The sequence below is a fragment of the Furipterus horrens genome, unplaced genomic scaffold (genome assembly GCF_987537825.1).
Source record: "Furipterus horrens unplaced genomic scaffold, mFurHor1.1.pri manual_scaffold_11, whole genome shotgun sequence".
Lineage (NCBI taxonomy): Eukaryota > Metazoa > Chordata > Mammalia > Chiroptera > Furipteridae > Furipterus > Furipterus horrens.
The window spans coordinates 46,859,089-46,885,677 of record NW_028327181.1 but is presented as its reverse complement, the minus strand read 5'-3'; the positions used below and the strand labels follow the sequence as shown (position 1 = coordinate 46,885,677).

Genomic DNA, 26,589 nt, shown 5'->3' with positions numbered 1-26,589 from the left:
CCTCTCTGCCACATCCCTTCCCCCTGCAGAGATCTCACAATGGTACAGATCCAGCACTTGGGTAAGCCAGGAACTCTTACAGCTATCACACAAGCTTCGCTCCCTCCCCCACACCCCAGCAATCTGCTTTCAGCAACCATTGAACATTACGCAGCTCCCAGCACCAAGGCCACCGCCCGGAGCCCCCTGTCCCACACCACTGGAAACAAGTGCTTCTTCCAGCTGCAGCTCCAACGGCTTAGTTCCGCATCTTTCTCATGGAACTCAGCATTTTCCACGTACACGTCCTGTCTCACTCTGAGACCCAAGATGGCAGGTCGGTGTGTCATTCCTGTGTATATCCCCAAAGTGCCTACCTTGAACATAGCTTTTATAAGCTGAATTCTACCCTCTTCTCCACCCCACCCCAAATTCATATGTTTAAGTCCTAACCCCTAGCGCCTCAGACTTTGAATGTATTCAGAGGTATAACTAAGTTAAAATGAGGTTATTATTAGGCTAAATTCTAATCCAACATGACTGGTGTCCTTATAAGGAGGTTAAGACGAAGACACATGCAGAGGGAAGACAGGAAAAAAGATAACCATCTACAAACCAAAGAGAGAGGCCAGAAGAAACCAAGACGACCAACACCTTGACCTCAGACTTACAGCCTGCAGGCTGGGAGACAACCCATTCCCGCTGCTTAAGCCCGTCAGTCTAGAATGTTGTGTTTGGCGGGCCTAGCAAACGAATGTAGTAGTAAATAAAGTTTCATGGAACAAAGTGACTCTGTCACTTCAGTCCTCTAAAAGGCCTTTAAAGTGGCTCTCTACTGCCCAAAGGATACCTTTCCATAAACTCCTCTATGGTCTGGCTCCAACCTACCTTTCCAAGCTTCTTTCCCAGGACACACACCACCCGTGCCGGCCAAATGGGTCTGTTTACAGGCCTGAACTCAAACTCTGATTGGCCCCCTGTAAGGCTTTGTTCAAGCTGTTATTCACCTGTAATGTTCATTTACTCTTCTCCCCAAAACACTTCCTGTATTTGCTTTTTGGCAACCACAATTTATAATTTTTCTACTGTTGTTAATTATTCATGACCTTTCGTATGTATGCATTTTCTCTCCACAAATATAAGCTTCCTGGGAATAAAAACTATTCGGTTGTCCAAAAAGTCCATTGAGTTTTTTCCCTAAAATAAAACACATTATTCATTTTCATAATACCTTTATTTATTTGGATATTCCAAGTATGTCAGCTTCAAGTGGATAAAGATCAGGGGTACCACTAAACATCTTCCAATGCATAAAGCAGCCCCACAGCAAAGAATTATTTGGCCAAAATGTCAATAGTACCAAGAAACTTCGCAAACCACTTTTGACATGTTTGATCAGTCACAGCCCCTTCTCCATACACTGCACAAATCTCTTTTTGCATTTCAGTTGTGTTTTTACATTTTCTGAAATAATAAATCATAATACACCAAAATGTTGCATATTTTCTTCCATATTCAATATTAAAATAGCTGCACAAAAATTAATCAATTTTGATAAGTTTTTTTTAATGCATGCTGATATGACAGCTGTCACAATACTATCTAACAAGCTTGTTTCGGATGAAGTTAAAGACAACTAGGCACCACTAGAGCGATCATACGGAAACAAACTAAATGAACTTTTTAGCCAACCTAATACATTTTATGCTTTGCTCTGCCCTTCACAGTGGGTAACACACAGTCTGACTCAATGAATATGTGGTGCCCAAAGAAGGCACCACGAGAAGGAAAGGTATATGGCTGCACCCGGAGAAAACATGGTGCCCTCAGTTGGGTAATGTCACCTTACAGCAACACACATGACTTACAAGGTTCTCAGAAAAGGAAGTGATAAACAGATACAGCATAATCTGCACAAATAATAAGAGCTCCTGGACGGATACTAAGGAGAAGAAGAACTCCTTGATTATATTGAAATATGAATTCTGATTGAATCCTTATTTTATTGTCGTTGTAAAACTCTTATACTTAGAGCACTTAAAAGGTTCAATATCAAAAACACTTTGAACTACCTAATAGTTTTCAGTATTTGGTTTTGTATTCCAGGGGGAAAAAACACGCCTGAAATAATTTAACAGAAAGCATTCCTACCATATGTTCTAATAAATTCACATCCTAGTTGCATACAGTGATTCATTATGTTTTAATAATATTTTTGTTTCTGTTAAAAATACTGGGAAGCTTTATTACATAGTGCATCCTTTGTGTTCCCAAAACCAGTAGATCCCAATTTCAATTTGACATCTGGCTACTTTGCTAAAATAAATGGTGCACTTTGTACTGTTTTCCTCTTAGTCTGTATGGCCAGGAGGTCGTGTGCCTTCTGGCATCTCTCCAGGAGTGGTGACAGATTTGTGGTCCCAGCGCCCCTGCCCTCTCCATCCAGGTTGGCTAGGGGTACCACCGGTGCCTGACTTACCTTTGCTAAGTGAATCTGAATCTTATTTTTAGCATCTGCAGTCTCAGCAATGCGATTGGTGAGAGCCAATTTTACTTTGTTGAACTGATTCCACATTTCATTGGCAGTCACAACCAAGAGGTTTTGAATGTCATCTCTTAGTTTGGCTGAGGCTGTTCGTTCACTCTGAGATCGAAGAATATTGTCATCTGTAAATTTGGCCCAGGTCTCGGGCACTGAGATCCTGAGAAAGGAAGTAGAACCAGACAAAGGTGACAATGATGAATTGGCCTAAATGGTCTGTAAGCAATCATTCTTCCTGGTCAAGAGAACCCAAATCACTGATCTTGGTTTTATTGTACAAAATGTAAACATCAGAAAAAAAGCTTATTTTAATTTTCTCTTAATTGCTCTTTATTTCACTGTTAACCAATTTTCTGTAAGTCCAAAGCATAAACTACCTCCTCTGCCAGCCTGGGGCGTGGGGGGAGAAAGATTGATGAAGGGTAAGAGTATGCAGGTTCATTACAAATGTGTCACACCAAGTTAATAAGCATATAAAAATTCTCCACCACAGGAATAATCAACGTAGTAATAAAAACAACAACATACTAATATCCCTTTTATTAAAAAAGCAAAGCGTGACGAGAATAATGATTTGCTGGTGAGCGTGCCTAAAGAAAGTTTCTCTCATATCCTGCAGGTAGGAACGCTGAATTGGTACGACCATGCTGGAGGGAAAAAGGTCAGCATGCACCAAGACCCCGTCAAATATGTGCAACGCAGAAATGCCACTTCTAGAAATGGTTTTATTGAGATATAATTGACATGTAACATGGTATTGGTTTTAGGTATACAACATATTTATTTGATATACACGTGGGACCCAAAAAAAGCCAGAATTCTCTTCTGGAGGGTGGGCCCCTTGTAGTACAGGCCTCCCCCACTAAGTGAGTGTTCTAGGAACCATCTGGATCAGTGTACCAGCTGGCGTTGTTGTGAGAGGCTGTGTTTGGCTTCAGTGGATTTTTCTTTTTGAAGACTCTTTCAACGAGTTCACCCATTTCTTGATGGGAGATTTATGAGCTCATCTGCCTGCACCGTGCTGAGTGTTCAGCAGTTTTTGACCAAAACCAGCATGACCCACCATGTCCCACCCCCCTTATTCACCCAATCTCACCCCGAGTGACTTTTTTGTTTCCCCTGATGAAAAAAGTCCTCAAAGGGAAACATTTTGCCAATGTGGAAGAAGTGAAATTTTTAAAAATGGCAAAAACACTAAAAGGCATCAAAATCAACAAGTTCAAAAACTACTTTGAGCAGTGGAAGAAAGTCTCGAGAGGTGTATTGCATCAAATGGAGAGGACTTTGAAGGTGACTGAAGTTTGAACATGTAAGACTAAATATGCAATTTTTTATAAATAAATTCTGGGTTTTTTGGGTGTCCCCATTATGTATATATTTCAAAATGATCAGCACAATAATTCTAGTTAGCATCCATCACCACACATAATTACATTTTTTTTCTTCTGATGAAACTCCTAAGATTTACTCAGTAACTTTCAGATATACAACACAGTATTAACTATAGTCACTCTGTTGGACAAAACATCCCCAGAAATAAAAACACAAAAGGAATGTTTCCCGAATTTCCGCATCATCCTCACACAGGGGCCGTGCTAAGTGTCTGTCGTTCCAGTGCTGATGAGCCGTGTGTGATGATGACTCAAACACTACAGAAAGTTACCCTAAAGGGAAGAATGCTCCCAAACATGCGTAGCAATATTCATGCCAATCCCTGAATCACTGGCAACAGCCTAAATGCCCAAAGGTATAATTGAGCAAATCATGCTACATTTTAAAAAGTAACCCAATAGCATGCAAACTGATGTTGCAGAAGAGTATTTCCACAAACCATGTTTTGGATATATCATGAAGTGAAAAGTCAAACATGCTATTCAAACAGCATGCATGAAATACCATTATTTAAAAACATAAATGGATATCTACACATGTGGAAAGATATTTGAAGGGCTAATGGTTCATTGTTAACATTGGTAGGCTTATGGGTGACATTTCTTTACCTGTTGATACAATAGGATATCAAACAAGACTTACTGTTGGTTAGAGGCTTTAGCTCAGGCTCCGATGACCCAAAATAACACCCTATAGAATCCATACCCTGTCATTCTACAAGAGCTGGCTAAGGATTCATACTGGAAATAGAGGAGACCCTTTATAAAGGGCTAAGTCGTCAGGGGCGTGGTCCCTTCCCAGCCTACCCTGTACCTGGAAGGAGCAGAGGAAGAGACTTCCTGCTCACTTCCAGCCAAGTGAGGCTTTGCATGGGGAGCATTACAACATATAGAGGCTGAGTCTGATCTACACTTGCAGAATCTAAAAGTCAACACTGGTATGTCCACTGCTCCCACTACAGGAGCGCTAAGAGTGGGGGCTGCTTAAGGGGTGACCAGCCCCACAGGAGAGAATCCATTTGATGTTCACTTTACAAGGGGAAAGGAGCATGAGTCTGGGAAAGAGCACAAGGGAACTTTCGGGGAAGGTGAAAATGTTATTTATCTCAATTGTGGTCATGGTTACATAGGCATCGAAATTGGTCAAGATCTATAAATGTACATTTTCACTGAATGCATTTATTGTGGGTGAATTTCACCTCAATCAGGTTGGTTGGCAGGAGTGACTAGAAAAGACCATGAACCCAAGATTGCATGCAAGGGCCTGGCAAAGAAAGCCCCTGGTCCAACCATCAGTGATAATAAAAGCAGTCAGCACGCCACTGGGCCCAGGGCATCAGACACAGGCAACACTTCACTTTACGCTTGTGTCTTCTAGACTTTCTGCATCAAGCTGGTGTTATTTTCATAGGTAGAAATATAAATAACAAACACTCTTTTCCAAAAGAATGCACAATGCAAGTGTCCAGGCCTGACTGCGGAACATGAAAGCTTACTGAAGACTTGTCCAAAGCAGTTGTGCCTGTTACCTTTGCACATCTTCTGCTTTAGCTGGTAAGCTGTGTCATGTTGAAAGAAGGGAGAACAAATTAAATAACATCAAAATCATACAAGTGGGATGTGCCTGACTTACGTCGCATCGACCCTCTCCACTCCGCGAAAGTAGCTGACGCCCTCCGATGTGTTTCGCAGATGGTGGCATTTGTCGTCAATCTGGTAAGCCCTCTGTTTATCCCCCAGGTCCTTCTCCAGCTCGTGCTGGGCAGCTCGGTTAGCTCTACAACACAGAGTGAGGACATGGAGCTCCAAGCGTGGGCAACAGGTACGTGAGAGGAAGAGTGCTTGCCCTCCTGTGTGGGACCCACGCAGGACTGCCCTCCGGTCTCTCGCCCTTCATACACCGTCCAGCTTTCCCACTGAAAGGAGCCTGCCGCGGAGATCCCCCCACATGTGAGTGGTTAGAAGCCTACCCATAATGCCCCTTCCATGGGTGGAGAGAAGAGCTGTAGATAAACAGAACTACAGGACCTCTTCCTAGTGCACCAATTGTTCCAGAGCGGACACTGGCTCAGTGTGATCCGTCCACACCTGCGCCGCCCCCCCATCTTCCTTCTCAGCCTCTGCATCCTCACCCCTTCCTCCTCCATTCTTCAACAAGAAGTTATGAGGCATCTATAGCCCAGCCTCTAGCTGTAGGTGGCCTCAGTTTGTGGCCATGTGGGCCTGAGAAGTAGTCCAGGAGACAGAAATCAAGGGGCAAGATTAGCATCCAGGGCAGGAGTCAGAGTGTTGGGGGAAAATCAGGAATGGATGGAGCCAGGCCACCCTCCTGGGCTCCTAGGTGCGTGGTGTTTCCTGCCCTGCCAAGCAGAAAGGAGACCTGGCAGCTCCTTACCAAAGAGACAGGCCCAGTGTGTGGGCACCAGGGACGGGTGAGCCTATCTTCTATCATGGGTAAATTCATTCAACAAATAATTGGGTGCCTACCACATGCCAGACATTGTTCTACAAGCCTTGAATGTGACAAAATGAACATCTCTTCCCTGAAGGAGTGTGCATCCCACTGGGAGGAAACAGGCAATGCTCATAAAGAATAAGCAAATCACGTGGTTTGTTAGCAGGACATTGCAAAAAGCAAAGCTGGAAAAGGGGATCAGGAATGTGAGTGGTGATTTTAAATAGGAGAGTCAAGTGGGACCTGTTGGGGAGGCGATGTTTGAGCAAAGGCTTGCTGAGGGAGAACTGAATCGCCCAGAGCCTTGATGGACATTGAGAGGCATCGGGTTTTCCTTCCGGTGAAGTGAGAGGTGACTGACTTACAATTCAGAGGGCCATTCTGGTGCTGGGTTGAGAACAGACTGCAGGGGGCAGGGAGACCCATGAGCAGACAGGTGCAGTTATCCTGGTGAGAGATGTTGATGACTTGGACCAAGGGGTGGCAGTGAAGGAGGTGAGAAATGCTCAGATCCTGAATATGTTTTAAAGATGGACCCAAGAGAATCTCCCAGGAGACTGGCCACCAGTGAGACAAAAGAGCTGAAGCTCCGTAATTGGAATAGCAGGATTCTATCAACTAAGGTGGGCTAGGCTGGGGGAGAGCCCAGAAGTTCAGCTGACATACTGAGCTTGTCCATGAAACATCAAAGTGGAGGTACCAAGCAGGTTGTTGGGATTTGGGAGAAAGTTCTAGGCTAGTAATACAAATTTGGGAAGCATTAGCACATAGATAGTATTTGAAAAAGCAGAACCACTGGATGATCTTAACCATTTCCATATTCCCAGAACCCCAAAATAGTCTTAGCCTGCAGGAGCCACTCAGTCAAGCCTGCACTGAATTGAATAGATGAAATCTAGCTGCAGCTTCCCTTTAACTGAGCCTGTGCCCTTGGGTAAATCACCTGACCTGTCAAACCTCTTTTTTTATTATTGTTTGTGAGGTGCCAATGAGAGTAGCAGCATGCAAGTCATCTGCATTTTGAGAGTTCTAGAACAGCACGCACGGGCCAAGGGTGCAAGGGAACAAAGCCTCTTCCCCTTGCTATGTCTCTGTTCTGCCTCTTACCTCAGGGTGTGGGTTGCAACTCAAGGATTAGAAGGCTTTTCTCATCCATTGTCTGGGACTAGGATGCCCCATAGGTTTCCTTTCCTGACCACCCTGACCCAGCCTCAGAATCTCCAGGAAAGTCCTGGAGGCAGCACCCCGTCAACCTATTTTATAGCCCAACATGGGGAAAATCTTGGCCACCATGCTGGTGCCTATGAGATTTCATTTTCAGCTAAGATCTAAACTAAGTGCTTCACTGCTCCTCCCAAGACACGTGGAGTAGAAAACCCTCCTGCCATGACCTTGGCTGGACCAAGCCCAGGGACTGCATTAGGGATTCAGGCCTCCCACACATCCTGAGGAAGCCACCCCAGGAAATGAGGGAGGCATTTTGCCCACTATGTATTAAAGGAAAGCCAAGATCTTTAAAGGATCACCACCAGAGAGTCCAAACAAGAGCATATGCAGAAACAGGACTTTCTGCAAAGGCCTGTCCTAGGACCAGCACTGAGATGGTGTGTAATGGGGACTGATAGGAAAATGTGGCTGTTCCAGGGCCGAGCAATCTGGGCGAGAGGAGCAAAGGACACAGACATGGGCAGCAGGTTTTAGATGAGGAAAGAAGGTTGGGTTCAGGAACTGGACCAGAAGAAAACAGAACAGAAACAATTTTTTGAATCACACTAAACTGTGTTTCTGAAGTTCCTGGGTAGCAGAAACTAGAAATTAATATTGGAATATACTGCCCAGGCTTTAAGCTTTAAGTAAAATTGTAGTTAAATATACCATGAGTAGTGTGTCGCCTTTAATTAATCTCTTATCTATTGTCACCAATTTCTGAATCAAAGAGGATTTTGAATCAGGGTTCAAGAGTTATCTCAGGCATCTGAACCTCACCCACAGGTATGGGCAGGGTGGGCAAACTAAGGAAGAAATACCAACACTTTTATAACACTTAGTACTTTGGGTATATCACACGCAATCCTTGATAACATTGATATAAGCAGAATCATTCTTTCCTTGTGTGATATCAACACTACTTCTTCCTGTGGCCATAACTGAATGAACATTGACCTTCTATTCATGTCAGGCAGCAGCTTTTCTATGTTGACAGCTATTATCACTACTCAATACCTCTCTTTGATTATTATTCCCCCCTCTCAAGTCCCCTGTGTCTACTATTGCTGAGAAAAGAGAAATCTGTATCCTGTTAGAGAATAAGGTGGGTGAGAAATTACAATGCAGTAGATGTGATGAATGCTGAGATGATGTGATGGGAGCAGGAAGGAGCATGGACCAGGATGTGCTGGGAAATCAGGGAAGGCTGAGTCCTTAAGGAGCCATGAAAAATAAACATAGAAGTGCACCCCAGTGTATTACTCTTCCAACTCTTGGGCTGAACATATGCAAATCAGTCTCTTATCAAAGAAATAAAAGTTTTTTTGAGTTAAAAGAAACTTCCAAGTGAAGGCAGAAATCCTTTCCATGGCATCTCAAATTATGTTTTCAAATAGAAGTTCAAAGCAAGTACTCCAAGTGCTCATCTTACCTCCAAATAAAAACGTGTGCACATGCATGTGTGTCCGTGTACCCTTACGTAAGACATTCTCATCTAAGAAGCCAAGCGGAATCTGAGTGGGAGGCATGAAAGCACAGGTTCGCGGTAGACTACGTTGCCTAGAGAGGGAAAGCGCTTACGCAAGCTGGGCGATGGCCTTGTCCAAATGTAGCTTCATCCTTTCTTGACAACACAGGATACTGTCAACTTCCTACTCGGTTGAAAAAAACCACACATTAATGTCTTCGTTATTGAGTATAGCATTCAAAGTCAACAATGGAACAAAACATCGATAAAGGAAAACTCCTTGGGAAAACTGGAGTAAAAGAAGCAAACAACTTTACATCTACTTATTTACAGATATGCACTCATAATATTGCAATCTAAATAGCGGGCCGAGGTTCACTCTTTATGGGGCTGTAGGGAAATTATATTATGGAACAAGTCAGGACAGGGGAAAAATCTTAGGGTTTTTAAAAACTTTTATGTCTGGTTCTAAACAAACAAGCAAACAAAATTCTGGTGATGTGCAAGGTTGAATATTAACTATTCTTCCATGACAAAGTAAATCAGGGAGGGAAAGAGGGCAGTCAAACAGGGGCTTCGCTCTGACAGTGCATGTAACCTCCAACACACCCAGCTCTTCGGGCCGTACGGAGGCTGCCGGCCCCTCCCGCCGCTGCCCTGCCGGAGCCCTGCAGCCCAGCTCCTGGCCTGGTGCAAACCCCTGGGCTCGGCACACTGCTCTACCTGACCACACGTGGCGTTCTGATGCTGCTGTGGTTGTGTGCACTGTATATAATATGTGTTGTATCAGAGTTTTTAAAATAAACATTTACCTTCCTCTGAAATTCATGTTCACATTAGAAGGTCTAGGAATTCAAAATAATACCAAGAAAACATTTTAAAAGTGCACGACATTGTTACCACTTTTTCCAATGAAAAGTGACCATACTTTACACCCTGCTTTGTGATTTGCTTTTTAATTTTAAACTTGGACATTTTCTCATGACATTAAACAATGCTGTGATGAACAGCTTCAGTAAATATTTAGACATCGTCGAAGAGTATGCCTTTTCTCAAGGTTCTGACGAACTGCCGTTCAGAAAAGCCGGGCCCGTTTCCGACAACCAATGAGTGCGCATTTCCTCAGCTCGCACACCAAGCAGCCATTACGGCTCCTCTCAGTCTCTGCCAATGTCACCGGACCTCCCAAAGCGCACTTGCTGGCGTTTGTGGGTTAATATTATGATTCAGTATTTGTTCATCATTTGACTTTCTCCTTTTGTGAACCACCTGTTCCTACGTGTGTCCTCTTTTTCTCTTGGTTTTTTAAAATTAACTGATGTGTTCTTACATTTAAAAGTCAATCTTTTCCCATCACATGTGCCATATATGTTATATAATGGTTTTTATTTTTTATAGTTTGGCCTTTGCCTTTATATTTTGTGCATGGTGTTTTTGCTATATAGACATTTATTATTTCTTTGCTGTTAAACTATCAAATAATTAAACAGCCCCTTTTGCTTTCTGCCTTTGCTGCTTGGATTATAAAGTCCTTCAATATTAATTATTAATCAACTATATAGTCTTATCTTTTATTGTTTAATATTTAACATGAAAATATTGAACATACCAAGAGTTATTTCAGTAATTACTGGCTGATTATTTGACACTCTGGATTAATGACGTAAGTAAAAAACTAAATTCCCAACACATTATCAAGGTTCCCCTGCCCCTACAGGTAGCAAAGATTCCTCACGCATCTCACAGTAGGCTGTGCATCAGTCTGAGTTCTTAGTGTTGTTCAGTCTTCATCTTCATGGCTTGTAGAGTGTGTGTGTGTGTGTGTGTGTGTGTGTGTTGGCAAAAGATACATGAAGTAAGGCTTAAAAAAACACCACTTAAAACCCAAAATCCTAATGAGCTTTTATAATATGTGTAGACAATGCACATAGTGGGCATTCCTAGGACTTCTAGTGAAAAAATACACTTAATGAGACCCTTGTTTATTAAAAAATACTTCAACAACCATTTTATTACCTGAATTTAAATAATGTCAGATGGTAATAATGTCAGATGGTTGGAGGCAGAAAGCTCTAAATGCCTAAAGCCAAAGACCTTTGAGACTGTCCCCAATGATAATTTATTTCTTACTCTACACCCAAAGATTCATTTGGCTTCAGATTCCAAGAAGTTAACTTGGTCTGGAGGTGCCTTCAATCCAATATCCTGATCAATTCCTCAAGAGAAGCCATTCTGTAAGAATTCGGTGAATACCACTGACTGTAATAGCCAACAAAATTTATGAGAAAATATTTCTTTCCACCCACATTTTTCAAAAGCAGGCCTTTTAAAGCTAATTTATTTTTTAAATATTCATTTAGTTATTTTTTTAGAGTGACACCCATTTTGGCAAAAATAAAAGATATGCTGATGTCATTACCTGGAGTAGACTACCTCCCTATATGAACTGATTGGCAATGACTAAGGCACTCTAATTGCAGACTCAGTTATTTTGAGGTAAAGCAAGGTCTGCTGCTGCCACAGAAAATACTTACATTTAAAGCAGTGGGATTTTTTAAATATAGTTTTACTGAACTATTGTTCACATACAACAGAATTCATGTATTTTACTGCACAGTTCAATGGGTTTGAGTATATTTGGACTTGTGTAGCCATCACCAGAACCAATTTTAAAACATTATCATTACTCACCAAAGAAAGAACATACCCCTTAGCTGTTATCCCTGTTTCCAATCCTCCAAGGCTCTTTCTCCTGGGCAACCACTAATTTACTTTCAGTTTTGATAGATTTTCCGAATCTTGGCATTTCATATAAAAGGAATGATATACTAGGTGGTCCTTTGTGACAGCCTTCCTTCACTTAGCATGATTTGTTCAAGGATCATTCATGTAGGAGAATGTATCATAACATTATTCTTCTCATAGCTGAATAACATTCTATTGCATGGGGAGACCACGTTTCACTTATCATTCATCAGTTGATGGACATTTGGGTTGTTTCTAAATGGCTGTTATAAATAATGCTGGTATGAATATTTATGTACATGTTTTTGTATGGCAATATACTTTCTTTTCTCTTGAGTAAGCACAAAGGAGTACAATTTCTGAATCATAGGGTAACTCTGTTTAACCACTTTCTGAAGCAGCTACATCATTTCACATTCCCACTAGCAACGTATGAGAGTTCTGATTTCTCCACATTCTCACCGACACCTGTCACTATCTATATTTTTTTAGTAGAGCCATCCTAGTGGGTGTGAAGTGGCATTTCACTGTGGTTTTATTTAAATTTCCCTGATGACTAATGTTGCTTAGCATTTTTTTATGCTTATTAGCCATTTGTAAATCCTCTTTGGAAACTCACTGTTCAGATCCTTTGTCCACTTTTGCACTGGGTTATTTGACCTTCTTTTTTTCAGTTGTAAAACTTCTTTATATTTTCTAGATACAAGTCCCTTATCAGATATATGATTTGCAAAGATTTTCTTTCATTCTGTGGTTGTTTTTTACTTTGTTGATGATGTTCTTTGAATCATCAGTTTTTTATTTTGATGACGTTTAGTTTATCTGTTTCTGTCTTACGTTGTTTGTGCTTTTGGTGTCAGATTTAAGAAACTGGTGCCTATTTCAGTGTCACCAACATTTATGCCTATGTGTTCTTCTTAGAGTTTTACAGTTTCAGTTCTTATATGTAAGTCTTTCATCCATTTTGACTCCACTTTTTTTTTTTAATATGGTGTGAGGCAGGGGTCCAACTTCCGTCCTTTGCGTGTAGATGGCCAATTGTCCAAGCCCCATTTGTTGAAGAAAATAGCCCTTTCTGATTCAAATAGTCTTGGCACCCTGGTTGAAGATTAACTGGTCATAAATGTGAAGGTTTATTTCTGGATTCTCAGATGCTATTGCACTGATCTCTATGTCTATCCTTATGCAAGCACTACTCTGTCTCAGGTACTGTAGCTTTGTAGTAAGTTTTGAAACCAAGAAGTGCAAATCCTCCAACTTTATTTATTTTTTCCAATATTATTTTTCTGTTCTGCATCTCTTGAAGTTCCAAATAAATTTTAGGATGTGCTTGTCAATTTCTACAAACAAGTCAGCTAGGATTTTGATAGGAATTATACTGAATCTAGGGTCATTCTGGGAAATAATGCCATCTTAACACTACGTAAGTCTTCCAGTACATGAACATAGTATAATTTATTTACATACTCATTAATTTCTATCAATTATTTCATAGTTTTAAAGAAGAAGTCTCTACCTCTGGCTGTTAATTAAATTATTTGGGGAACAATTTTAAATACCAGTGCCTCAGATTTGAATCAGAATCGCTGGAAGTGGGATCTAACCACTAATATTTTAAGAACCTTCACCAGGTGAAGGTTTGAGAGCTAGAATAATGGAAACATTAAAGTAGCCAAGTTTAAAAAAAAATTCCTTAGAAACACATTGTGTCTGTGGGCAAGCTGATGAAGTTGAGTTATTAGAAGCGGCATATAATGTACTTCATAGAGAACATCTCAGAATCAGTGACAACAAGGTATTTGAGGATTTTACATTCAGCAGCTATGAAGGAGGAAAGGATGATTTAGAACAATGGTAGAGAGAATGAAATGAAAAAGAGAGGTGAGAGACAATCCAGAGGAACCATGTACAAGAGCTGAAACTGACTACAGAGGTATAGAAGTTGATGGTCAGGAAGACCAGCCATGGGAGCTGCAGAACCTTAGTACCATCAATAGAAAGGAGAAGGCAGAAGGCATCAGGATAGAAGAAAATTCACTTTTAGGTTTTGTGAATGTGAACCAAAAGATGAGTTACCATGCAAATATGCTTGACAGGTACTTAGGGATGTAGAACTAGTACTTAGTAGAGGATATGGCTGAGGGGAAAAGCAGCTTAGGAAGGGCCTCTGGCACTTACTGACTAAAATCTTAAGGAACGGCAGAGATCTTGTGGGAGCAAGTCTAGGAAGTGAAAGTCAGAAAACTGAGAACTAACTCCTATTTAATTGGTGGAGGGGGAAGTGAGCACAGTGAGAGGGTCAGACAGCAGTGCAGATGGAACTGTAAGATTCTGGAGGACAATTTGGCTACATAGCCAAAGCTTTCCAAACGCATATACCCTTTGACACATCAATTACATCTTCTGAGATGCATTCTAAGGAAATAACCAGAAATACATACAGTTAACAATAGTATTTTTGTACACTGCAATGTTATTAAAATAGCAGCAAAACACACACACACAAAAAAAAAAGACAGGAAAACCACCCAAGTATTCAAGAAGAGAGAATTGATTGTTTTTTTTAAGTGATAGTGGAACACTATGTAATTATTAAAATAATATCTTAAAGTATATATAATGATATCGGGAAATAAGTCCCAATCTAATATTTAAATGAATAAAGTACTATTGGGGTTGAGGATGGGGTGAATAGGCAGAGCAAGAGGATTCTTGGGGCAGTGAAAATGCTCTGTATGATTCTGTAATGGTGGGTACATGACATTGTACATTCGCCCAAACCCATAGGATCTACAATGTCAAGAGGGAACCCGGAGAGTAAGCTATGGACTTTGGGTGATTATGACGGGTCAGTGCAGGTTCATCAATTGTAATAAATACACTGTTCTGGTTGCAGGTGTTGGTAACAGGGAGTGCTATGCATATGTGGCAACAGGGGGTATATGTGCTTTCCTCTCAATTTTGCTGTGAACCTAAAACTGCTCTTAAAAAAATAGTCTTTTTAAAAGTAGCACTGCCTTCCCACATGTAAATTTAAGAATAATCAGCATTGAGCACTTATCCAACAAAAAAAGTCCTAATCAAATTCATAGACACTACAAATTCATATACACTGCATAATTAAGTTGGGTGCTACCTAAGTATAATTAATAAAAAAGAGCTAAATACCACAAATTAATAGTGATTTCTGTGTAAGTGAAATTCAAGTGATTTTTATCTTACTTTATCCTTTTCTGTATCTTTCAAATTCTATATATGAATACCTATTATTTTTATAACCAAAACAGTTAGCTTTTCTAAATGCTATAAACACTCAATACTCTAACTTCTTATTTATAAGTGGCTTTATGTAACATCATTTTGGTTCTATACAATATACACATGTTTGCCACTAAGTTTCTTGTTGAAGCATTTTCCCCACATTTACCGTCAGCAGTTCTGTTTCCACTTCATCATGAACTAGATCGATGCCCATTCTCTTCTCTCGATGAAACAGACATTCTCGAGCTACCTACAGACACACAAATAATGGAAACCACTAGTACAGACTGACTCAAGTCATTGACCAGAATGACCTGTCTCTAAAGCAGGTCAACAAACACTTCCAATACCAACTTTTCAAGCCATTTTGTTGGAAATAAAGCCTGCGACTGACCGTGACAACTAAGTCAACCCCTGCTTGTAGTTAAAAAGTAAAGAGTTAGCCCTTCAAAGTAGTTCAAAAACATTCTTAATTTGGACAGCTGGCAAAATGAAGCAGATGGCATCTACTTAATCTTCACAAATTAGCATCTGAGAAAATTACTTGGCATTAATTTCTTCTATAGAAATACTTCAATAACCAGAAATACAGTCTTCAAGGTATTATTTCCAAATATTCTCTACAGGGTAAGGAAAAAACAAATAATTATCTTTAAATACATTAAAATATTTGTGTAGCCAGAATCAAAGTTATTTTTGAAGTACCAATTATATCATCAAAATAAATTGCCTCATCCATTAAAAAGAAAAAATACAGAAAAATAAAAGATGATTTGGCCATAATCCTACCACTGTTTCTTTTGTTTTTAACAAAGCAGAAATTATTATGTCCTTATAATTTTACATACATTTTAGGGTTTACATTAAATGATAGGCCCTATTCATGAAATATGCTTTGAGACAAAATGTGTTAATGACTCCAATGAAAAACAGCTTAGATTGCCAACAATCATTAAGTATGAAAGAACATTATGTAATTGTTAAAATACGTTTCAAATACTATTTTATGATATGGGATGATTGGGAATGCTAAATTTAAATAAATTAAAAATATAATGGTACGCACATAGTAATTCAGACGTAACATCATTGAACAAAATCTTTGAGTGAATCTTTAACTTTTTAACAGTACAATTTACATTTACCTAAAGATGTTTAACAGGTTGACAGGAACTCTGGTTATTTTAACATGGGTTACTAAATCACTTTCCAGCAAGTTTCTGTTTTTCTATTGTCCTACCAGCAATATAGGAAAGTGTCTATTTTCTGCACTTTTGCCAATCCTGCATGTTATCAATTTTTATTTTTGTTAATTTGATAGGCCAAAGATGGTTATTTCATTGATTTTGCATTTTTATTGAGTTTTAACACTTTTTTCATATATGACTTGATCATCTGTATTTTCTTGTTTGAGAGGTATCTGTTTATGTGACTAACTTTAATTTTAATCAGTACCTTTTGATACTATGTTGATAGTAAATGTTGAAACACTCAAGAACATCTGGACAAAAATTATAGGAAAATATTCAAATTAGAACATCTCACTGTGAGCAGTCATCACTGAAAGGACCGCTTTTCCGTACCATTCACAGTAAGCGGGGGCTTAGGGGGGGTGGGGTGTAGAGCAGCCAACAAATATTCAAAATGAGCAGAGCACAGAGAAAGAACGGAAGGTCTTCTAATCCCCAAAGCCAATTCATGATGAGTTCACTGAAAATGACATCATTAGTGTCAACCTTTCTTAAAGTTTCTGACGGTTGTATTTGTGTGTGCTTGTTTTTAGTGGGACAGGAGCACAAAAGGGAAGTAACAGTGTGCAGGGGTCTCCAACAAACTCCTCAACCCACTGGACTTCTATTCCTTGATCCTCTAACCTCTGGCACTACGGATGTAATAATAAACACCTATAGCAAATGGTTATCACATGGGAAGTAAATCATACAAACATGAAGAAAATGGTATGAGCTTTGCTCTCTCTCTCTCTCTCTCTCACACACACACACACACACACCATGTCCTCTTTCCATGGTGGTGGGTAGAATGAGGTTGGAGAGCCCCTCATACTCGGAGCCTGGTCAGAGGCCAGTGGTCAACTTGCAAGGTGGCCTCCGTGACCACACCAGCTTCACCTCAGTCCCATTCTCTTTCCTGTCAGACTTATTCCACCTCTGAAGAAGGTCTCATTTGATCATGTCAATGAGCACTGAAATGAAATCATAGGCAAGGAGGCATTTCACAACACAGACTAAACCAATAGTTGGTTTTGTGTGTTTTTTTTTCTCAAATATTGTTTATGTTAATCCAGCGACAGCAATAACTAAGCAGCCTGCTTAAGATATTACATCTTCCCATCTCTTAAATACCTTCTGTGTCCTTAGGTGTCCCTTTAATTAGCCACCTTTGCTTTGCATTCAAAATTCTTTCTACTTGAATGGTTGTTCTGTACAATGTGTTAAAATGGCAATCGTCTTACCATTCATGATACTAGTTCCAGATGAAATAAAACATAATTCAACCAACAAATAACCTCAGCTACTCAACCAGTGGATTATAACCATAATGCAGAGTCATCTACCATAAGGTCTTATATTTACCCGAAGAGGGGCTTCTGTCTCCAACAAAGCCCTCTCCAATTTTTTCTTAACATCAGTTAGTTCATTTGTCTCTCCAATCATTGCATCCAACTCATGAATGATTTCAGATTTCCAAAATCCTATGTCATTGACTCGTTCTCCCAAATTTCGGGTGCAGTCTGCCTGGGTTTTTCTCGTTTGTTGATATCTGTCTTGAATCAGGCGAGATGTATCTACCCTTAGTCTCTCTGAATTATGCCACGAAGTGTTGGATTCTTGGTAGTTGGTTAAATTGGACCTGTACCAATCATCAGGAGTATACCTTGTGAAGAGAGTGGTTCTGTTGGAGACAAAGGGGAGCATGGTGCTCTCGGACACCTTCTGAGAACTGGTGCAGTAGGGGCCCAAGCTCGGCAAGTTGGAGGCTGCTTTGTAGTATGTGCTTGGTCTCCAAGGAAGGCTCAAGCTGTGGGTCAAATTGTAGTGGGGGAAGCGGTCCTTATAGCTTGATGTCATGGTACTGATGGCTGGTAGAACGTTGGTTGGTGTTGGTCTAGGGTGGGCATAAGTTGCCGTTAAAGTAGAACCTACAGACTCCATGATGCTCAAGCACTACTTATAAATCTCTCCTGTGTAAAAGGGGAGAAAACAGTAAAAATAGATAGTCACATAACTAAGTCTTTGGTGAAAACTTACAAATCAAAGGCCACATCTGACAGTATTAGTAGCAGTGCTCCCTAATACATATTTTCCAATTTTTTTCATCTCTGTGTCTCCAGGTGTATTAAAAATCACAGTTTTAGATTGGCTATTTGAATTTTTTAAATATTTTTAATTTACAAGAAGTAATAATGTCTTACAACAAATTCAAATTAAGTGTCTGAACTCTGCATTTTAAAACATAGGGGTTCAAATCTTGGTTCTGGTATTTACTAGCTACATAACATAGGGCAAATTACTTAATCTCCCTGCACTTCAGTTTCCTCATCTCTGAACTGGGAATAATACTACTTACTTCTTTGAATTGTTATGAGCAGTATTAGTAGCAAGGGGTTGCTTGGCAGTACCCCACTTCACCAAGTCATCCTAAATAAATACACAATCTGGGTTACAGCAGTGTGGTTGGTAGGCAAGTGCCTAGATCCCCCTCTAGATAACTTCCCACCTGTAAGCACTTCCAATATAGACATTCTAGGGCAGCCACAGGGATATAAGAACTGAGTAAGACAATTTCAAGTATGTAAAATTGCTCTGTTCTTAGCGCAGTTCTGGGCACATTGTAAATGCTCAGTAATTGTCAACTTTTAAAATTAGTAATACAAAGAAGTATAGAAAGTAAAAGATAAATATCCACTCTCCCCCAAAAAACTCAACTCAGAAGCAGACACTGTAAACAGTTCATTAATAGTTGTCTCTTCAGATTTTTCCTATTTAAATAGCTATGTATTGAAGCCTTTGGTATCCAAACTACAAAATAATCTATTTGTAAAATCGTGGTCAAATAAAAATCCCCTTGGACCACACGTGATGAAACGGCTGCCCAGTGCCAGTGGGGTGTTTCACTTGACCTGAGTTCCCTGACTTCTCAATTCTTCCTTCCCTTGGTCCCCAGCACCCATCTGGGCCATGTCTAGAGTGTGAGCAAGAAATCTTAATATCCACTTGCAGTTCTTCCCTTGAGTTTGAAACTGAAATGCTGTCTTTTGAAAAATCAAACCCAAAGTATACTACTTGAGACCTTAGGATCCTCATAGTTAACCTTAGGCTATTCTAAGTTCCAGCCCCTTCCCCAATAAATAATCCAGTCAGTTTTCTTTTAGCAAGAAGCTTCGTGTGGTGTTGGACCACTCTTACTCGGTTCTTCTTAATTGTTGACAGTAAAGGATCTAAAAGCTAATGTTTCATTTGGTCCTGCAAGCAAAGATTTCCAAGTGTAGAAGTAGTATGTGTTTATCCAAAACCTATTATGTTGAAATCTTGAGGGATCTATGTTTGTCAGATATTGAACCACAGTGATCTACTCCACAGGGCGATGTGTGAGGATGCAGAGGTTCAGAAGTCATAGGAGACATATGAGTTGAGAAAATCAACATAGTTTACAAAAGTATCCAGGGATATTTCTTTTAATTGGGGATAGGATATAATTCAGAATCTGGACTCTGAAGCATAAAGCTCAGTTGTTTGAAGTTTGTAGATGTAGAGCTCCTTATGCAGGGCGGTAAGTTTCACATGAGACAATACTCTATGGCCACACTGAAGCTGCAGGTCCAGTTGACCATCTCATGTGTCATTCAGGAAGAATGAATCAAGGACAACAGCATGAAGATGTCTTTGATTTTTGGTCATTACTAATCAAAAACACTGAGAGTGTCATGGCCTATGCAATACACAAAAACTCAAAATAGACTCTCCCTCCAACCAGGATAGAGAAATAAAAACTAGACAAACTATATGAAATTGTTTTCAGATATTGAACAAAAAGTTTCATTGATCTCTGAGAGAAGAGAACAAATAAGGTGAGCCCTCAGATGGGAAAACAAGTGAAAACCGAACAGAGCCTGGCAGCATTTGTGAGCTGGGGGGATCAGAATCAGGGCACTGAAACGGCTTGGAGCTGTGAAGCAGGATTCTGGAATAAATCACACGAGGCAGAAAAAGAGCTTATGAATCTATGCAGGGGTCTGCTTGAGTCTTTACTGAGTAATAGACTGCTCATACATCAAGAGACATCCAACAGATCTTGGCAAAGAATGATGGCAGCATTGTTAGCTGAACAAGTTCTAGAGCTCACAGAGAGCAGAGACACATTTTGAGTTTGTACCAGTTGGAGTGGAGAGTTGTTGGTAATCAGCTGGAGCTTTCCATGGAGATCCCAGAGAGGTCACTCATTAGAGATGGGGCTGAACTATTTCTAGAATGCAGAATTTAAAACTCACTGTAGCAAAGCTTAAAAAGAGACCTCACAGAGATCAGACTACTCCACAAGTAATTAAACTGACTGACAACATCAAGACGCTCCAATATATAACATCATGACGCCCAGCATCTGATTAGAAACTTCCAGACATGCCAAGAAGCAGACATTTCTCCACAATCAGGAGAAAAATTGGTCAATAGAAACAAGCCTATTAATATCAAAGATGGGATGGCACTAGCAAGCTGTGTACAAGCATCTGAAGGAAAACAAGAATGTAATAGAGACAAGGATGACTTCAAAAAGGGCCAAATGGACTTTACAGATAAAATATACAATATATACTTGCATAATCTCACTAGATGGGATTAACAGCATATTAGACATAGGAGAAGAAAAGATTAGTGAGCTCCAATCTAACCAAGCCAAGACAGAATTTTTTTTAACTGAGAAAGCAAAATAAAAAGAGCCTCCATAATCTATAGTACAATATCAAATGGTTTACATCAAGTATTTGGAGTGTCATAAAAAGGAGGGAGTAAAACAAAACTTTTTGAAGTGGCTGCATATTTTCCAAATGTAATGAGAACTATATATATCTAGGTCTAAGAAGCTCCACACAATTCAAGAGGATAAATAGACACACGTATGCACATGCACACGCACTGTACCACCATTACCATCACCTCAGGACTCATCACGATCAAATTGCTAAAAATCCACAACAAAGGTAAAAACTTCAACTCAGAATTAAAAGACACAATGGCTAGAAAGGAACAAAGATAAGAATTAGTGCAGAATTCTTGTCAGAAACTACGCGGACCAGAAAACAATCAAACAACATCTTTAAAGGCTGGAGAAAAGTATAAGCCTAGAACTTTATATCTGGTAAAAATATCCTTCAAAGATGAAGGCGAAATAAATTTTTTTCATAAAAACAAAAGCCAAGAGAATTCATCAGCAGCTGAACTGCTCTAAAAGAATTGTGATAGAAAATTCTTTAGGAAAAAGTGAAAATTATACCAGATGGAAACTTGGACCTAAACAAAGAGATGAAGTGTCAGAAGTGATAAGTATATGTTCTAATACAATTTTTTAACTTTTAAATTTCTTTAAAAGATTATTGCTTACAGTAAAAATAATAAAAATTTATTACGGTGTTTATTTTAAATATAGAAATAAATGATGCTATGGTAATAATAACACAAATGATGGTAGGGCCAAAGTAGAATGTGTTATTGCAAGGGTCTTATTTTATAACTAAAATGAAAAATGTAATTTAATATATACTGCAATAAGTTAAAATGCATAGTGTAAACTTTAGAGCAGTTCTCAAGAATTCACAGGCTTATCTAAAACCTTCTCAGGGTGACAAGGTGAAAATACTTAGATACTATTTGCTGTTTTCGGATTCATTCTCTTGCAGATTTACAATAGAACTTTCCAGAAGTAACATGACATTTCACAACAGACAGTGCAGAACCCAGCTACTAAGATAGAAATCAAAGAACTTCGCCAAAAATGTAAAACAATGTCACTCTTCTCACTAATGTTTTTGTTTCAGAAAACAGATTTTTAACTAAAAAAGTTATCTAAATTACTATACAATGGGTTTTAGGGTAATTTTTAAAGAATTATTATTTTTAATTTCTAGTATAATAAATATCAAGAGGTGTAATCCATTTAAACGAAAGGTCTTTGAAGCTCTTTGAGTATACAGGGGTTCTAAGACCAAAAAAATTTTGAACTGCTGGCCTTCAGCAATCTCAAATAAATAAATAAATTAATTAATTAATTAATTAATAAAACGAAGTTAAAGCTAACAAGCTAATAGTGTAGAGGAGAAAATGGAAGACTTACAAGAGACATATGATTACTAGAAAAGAGACAAAATTAAGATAAAGAGAAAAGAAATAGCAAGAGGACAGATAAAAATCCAATCATATTGATGACATTTACAATAAATGGTCTCACAATTAAATTAAAAGGCACAGATTCTTAAAATGAATTTTAAAAGCAATATTAAACTATGTGCTGTATAAAGAAAAATAAGCTTTTAAGTAGAAAACACAGACAAGTTAAAAACAAAAGTATGGGAAAAGATATGCTATGAAACACTAATAAAAAGAATACAGAAGTGGCTATATTACTATCAAACCAAATAGATTTTAAAACAAGAAATATTTTCAAAGATAAAGAGAGGAATAGGACAAAGGGATTAATCAAGGAGGTACAACAAAATGATCTTAAATATTTAAAAGAATTTTAAACACACAAAGTGAAACTGGCAGAACTAAAATTTTAAAAAATAGACAAATCCATAGTTACAGGTGGATATTTCAACACACATCTGTCAGTAATTGACAGAACAAATGGAAAAGTAGTTAATACATAGGATATTTGAACACTACAATTAACTGGACTTAATATAAATTTATAGAACACCCTGCCCAAAACATGAGATTACACAGTATTTGCAACTGCACAAAGAACATTCACCAAGGTAGACTACATTCTGAAGCACAAAGCAAGTCTAAATAAACTTAAAATATTAAAATCATGCAGACTATATTCTCTGACATTATCAGAATTACATTAGAAATCAGTAATGGAAAGGTATTTGGAAAATCCTCAAATAGCAGGAAATTAAACAGCACACTTTTAAATATCCTCCAGGTCAATGAAGAAATCACATGGGAAAATTGGAAAATATTTTGAACTGAATGAGAATGAAAACACAGCATTTCAAAATTGTGAAATGCAGCTAAGATAGTGTTGAGAGGCAAGTTTATAGCTTTAGACGCTTACATTAGAAAATAAGAATAAACTATAATCAATAACCTGCTCTTTCATCTTACTAGCTAGAAAAACAAAAGATAGCAAAGTGAACCTAAAATAGAAGAAAGGAAATAACAAATAGAGAGGAACCAATTAAAAGTAGAAAATTTATCTTTAGGCATATATCTCATATTAAATAAGGATGAGGGAAAAGTGAATAATCTCTCCTTTCCAAAAAAAGAAAGTTTGATAAGAAACTCTTCATTGGTGGCGGAAGTGTAATTTACTACCCACCTAGTAAAGGTGAAACAGCGCATTCCCTACGATTCAGCACTTCAACGTTTTGATATTTATCTCCCAGACAAACAAGTACAGTATCCCTCACTTATTGCGGGTATTACGTTCTAGACCCTCCCCCCTCCTGCGATAGGTGAAAATCCACGAAGTAGGAACCTTACATTTATTTTAGTACAGTGTGCAGTATTTTATTTCTATTTTATATTCTTTTAACGTTAGAATCATTTATTATATATTTTATATATATTTTGAAACTTTTTAGGCAAAAATCATTAAAATCATAAATACTACACATAAATACATATACAGTACCCAAAATCCCGCGATATAGCGAAAAATCCACAATAAATAATTAAATATAATATTTTTTAAAATCCCGCGATACAGTGAGGGACTACTGTATGTATATAATACAAACTTAAGTATGTACAAGAACATGTTTCTAATACATTCTAAAAGGAAAAAGGCTGAAAAAGTCCACCAACAGGAGTCCCCGTGCATAATTTGTGAAAAATTCATACAAAAATGTTGTTAAAATGAATGACCTAGAGCGCAGTGTGTATAGCATGATATCGTTATGTAAACTTTAAGAATAACACTAAATAGTGGGTTTTGCATAAATACATAAGGAGCAATAGTATAAAATATGCAGAGTATAAGTAAACACTAAATTCTGGTACTCAGGTACAGGTGGGGAAGGAGAGAGGGGCGCAGGATTCCCAAGGGTACATAGGAGGCCTCATCCGTGTCTGTGACGGTTTTGCGTGGTGGTTTTGAACGAGGCACAGGTACATAGATTCTTAAGAAAAAGTAGAATATTTTATCAGATATCTCAAAACACTTTGCCTATTAATAAAATTATTTGCTTGCTTTTTTCACAATGATCAAAAGAGTAATTTTACTCATTTAGAAAATGTTTATTTATCCAGAACACTGTAAGTATCTAGGGAGAAAATACTTTTAAAGGGGCGGGGGGCGGGGTGGGGGGAGACCTGTTCTAAACTGTCCCAATACGAGGGAGAGCTTCACAGCCGGAGCACAACAGAACTGGCCGTGGGCGGTGAGAACGCAGCCGCACAGAGGTCTCAGGAACGCTGCCCGAACCTGCCCTCGCCTTGGCTATACTTGGTAGACCTGGCTAATGAAGCAGGAAGAACAAGGAACGGTGTTTGCAGACCCGAACACCACAGTGGAAAAGCACAGCACTATGCCAGCAGGTGTAAGAAATTTTACGCGTTAGCAGAAGGTCCGGGGTTCGGATGCCCCCTTTCCCAGTCCTCATTTAGAAATAACTTTTTATCCTTCCAAAGCTTCAGGAACGTAAATTGCGGAGGCATGGGGTGAAGGCCTGCATAGGGTACCTATGGGTTTATATGGTTTTTATTTGGGGGTGGGGGGGCGCAGAGAAGTGAAAGTGGGGGTAGGAATTCCAGAGTTTTCACGACCTCACCCGAATTCTGAGGTTAGACGCCGGAGCCCTGATGGGTTAGGGGCCTCTGTAGGGTCGTCCCAGCGAGGAGCCAGCGAGACCACTCACCGGTCAGAGGGTGCCGGGCGAGGGGCGGGAAAGTGGGGGTGAGCGAGGAGGGTCGCTGACCCACCACGTACCGCCCGCAGAGGCTCTGACCCGACAGATCCAGCCCTGGCACCGCCTTTCTGTGACGTCAACACATGCGGACCAATCAATATCCGCCTCTGTCGCTTCGCCGGGAACCTATTGGCCGGTGGGTGGAAAGGCGGGCGACGGAAGCTGGAGGACCAGGTTACCAGGGACGCTGTCGTGCTTAGTAACCACCGCTCCTGGGAAGACCTGCGCGGTCCCACAGGTGAACTGGGTGAAGGACAACCCAAGCGAGATGCCACGGTGACTCCTCCCCCGTCTCCTCTCTGGTACCCGATTCGGTACTCTTCCAGCTGCGCAATTTGGTGACCCATCCTAAGGTGCAGGATGCTGATAAGACCCCACGCTTATTCCTGTTTTCTGTCCAGCAGATCTCCCACGATGGATTATCGAGTGATCTTTCCCTACCTTCGTCACCCTAAGGAAAGGATTTGGGGATTTCCCTCTCTCGTTAGCAAATATTTCTGTAAACACTAGCCCTTACTATTTCGACCTGGCGCTGGGCCACGTGTCTTACTTACATCTGTTCATCCAGGCAACCTCTTTACAACCGCGTGCCAGTTGTTTACACGTTACCGAGGAAACTTGAGCTTGGAGAACCCATTGACTTAGGCGAGCTCACCCAAACACCAAGTGGCAGAGCTAGTACTAAAACTCAGATCTGTCAAAGTTCAAGACAGCCTTCCAGGCAGCAGTCTAAGTGAGTGAACAGCAGAACTCCCGGCATTACTATTAATACTAAAGAAAATAAATCCCTCAGTTAATTACTCTTGGTGTGTCTGTGTGACAGTCCACGGAAGGATGATGCTGGGGACTTGCCGCCAGGATGAGCCATCCCCTAATAGACCCTAGTGAACTAATTACAGGTTGAGGGCGTCAGCCTTGCCAATGCAGAAACTCATTTCTGTCTGTTTCCGGGTTTCCTGGAGGCTAACTCAGGCTAACTGAACCCATAGAAACCTGCAGCAGAGGAGCTGGCATGCCACTGCAAAGGGCTTACATGAAGCCACACACCACCTCTGACAACGGAGACAAACCCAGACTCTTTTCCCCAAGTAGGAGAACTACAGACAACATGCAAAAATCAGAAGCTGCTCAGAAACCTAGCCACAGCATTGGACAAGACAGGTCCCAGGCCCCGCCCCCAGACCCTGCACCAGGGCACGGCCAGGCTGTCCTTTTGTTTTTCTATGTTCCTTTCCAGCAACTCTTTCTATTTTTGGAGAAAAAGTTATGTTTCCCTCGGTTACCTTTTTTTAACATTACTTTTTCTCATCCATCGAGTGTTGCCTTTTGTATTAATTTTTAGAATTCTAGATAGGCCTTGCTAATGCCTGTAGGCCGTGGAGTAAATGCTAC

General features: G+C 39.8%; 1 protein-coding gene across 1 annotated transcript in view; it reads right to left on the bottom strand.

Annotated features, from left to right (window-relative positions):
- Positions 1 to 25,246, bottom strand: part of TEKT3 (tektin 3) — a 32,506-nt gene extending 7,260 nt beyond the window's left edge. Inside the window, exons 1-6 of the mRNA XM_090291503.1 lie at positions 25,147 to 25,246; positions 17,642 to 18,249; positions 15,214 to 15,297; positions 9,155 to 9,225; positions 5,546 to 5,689; positions 2,459 to 2,681 (exon numbers count right to left, since the gene is read on the bottom strand). Of these exons, the coding sequence (XP_090147629.1) occupies positions 2,459 to 2,681; positions 5,546 to 5,689; positions 9,155 to 9,225; positions 15,214 to 15,297; positions 17,642 to 18,220 (1,101 nt within the window). The 5' untranslated portion in view covers positions 18,221 to 18,249; positions 25,147 to 25,246. The remainder of the gene's footprint in view (positions 1 to 2,458; positions 2,682 to 5,545; positions 5,690 to 9,154; positions 9,226 to 15,213; positions 15,298 to 17,641; positions 18,250 to 25,146) is intronic.
- Positions 25,247 to 26,589: the final 1,343 nt, after the last annotated feature.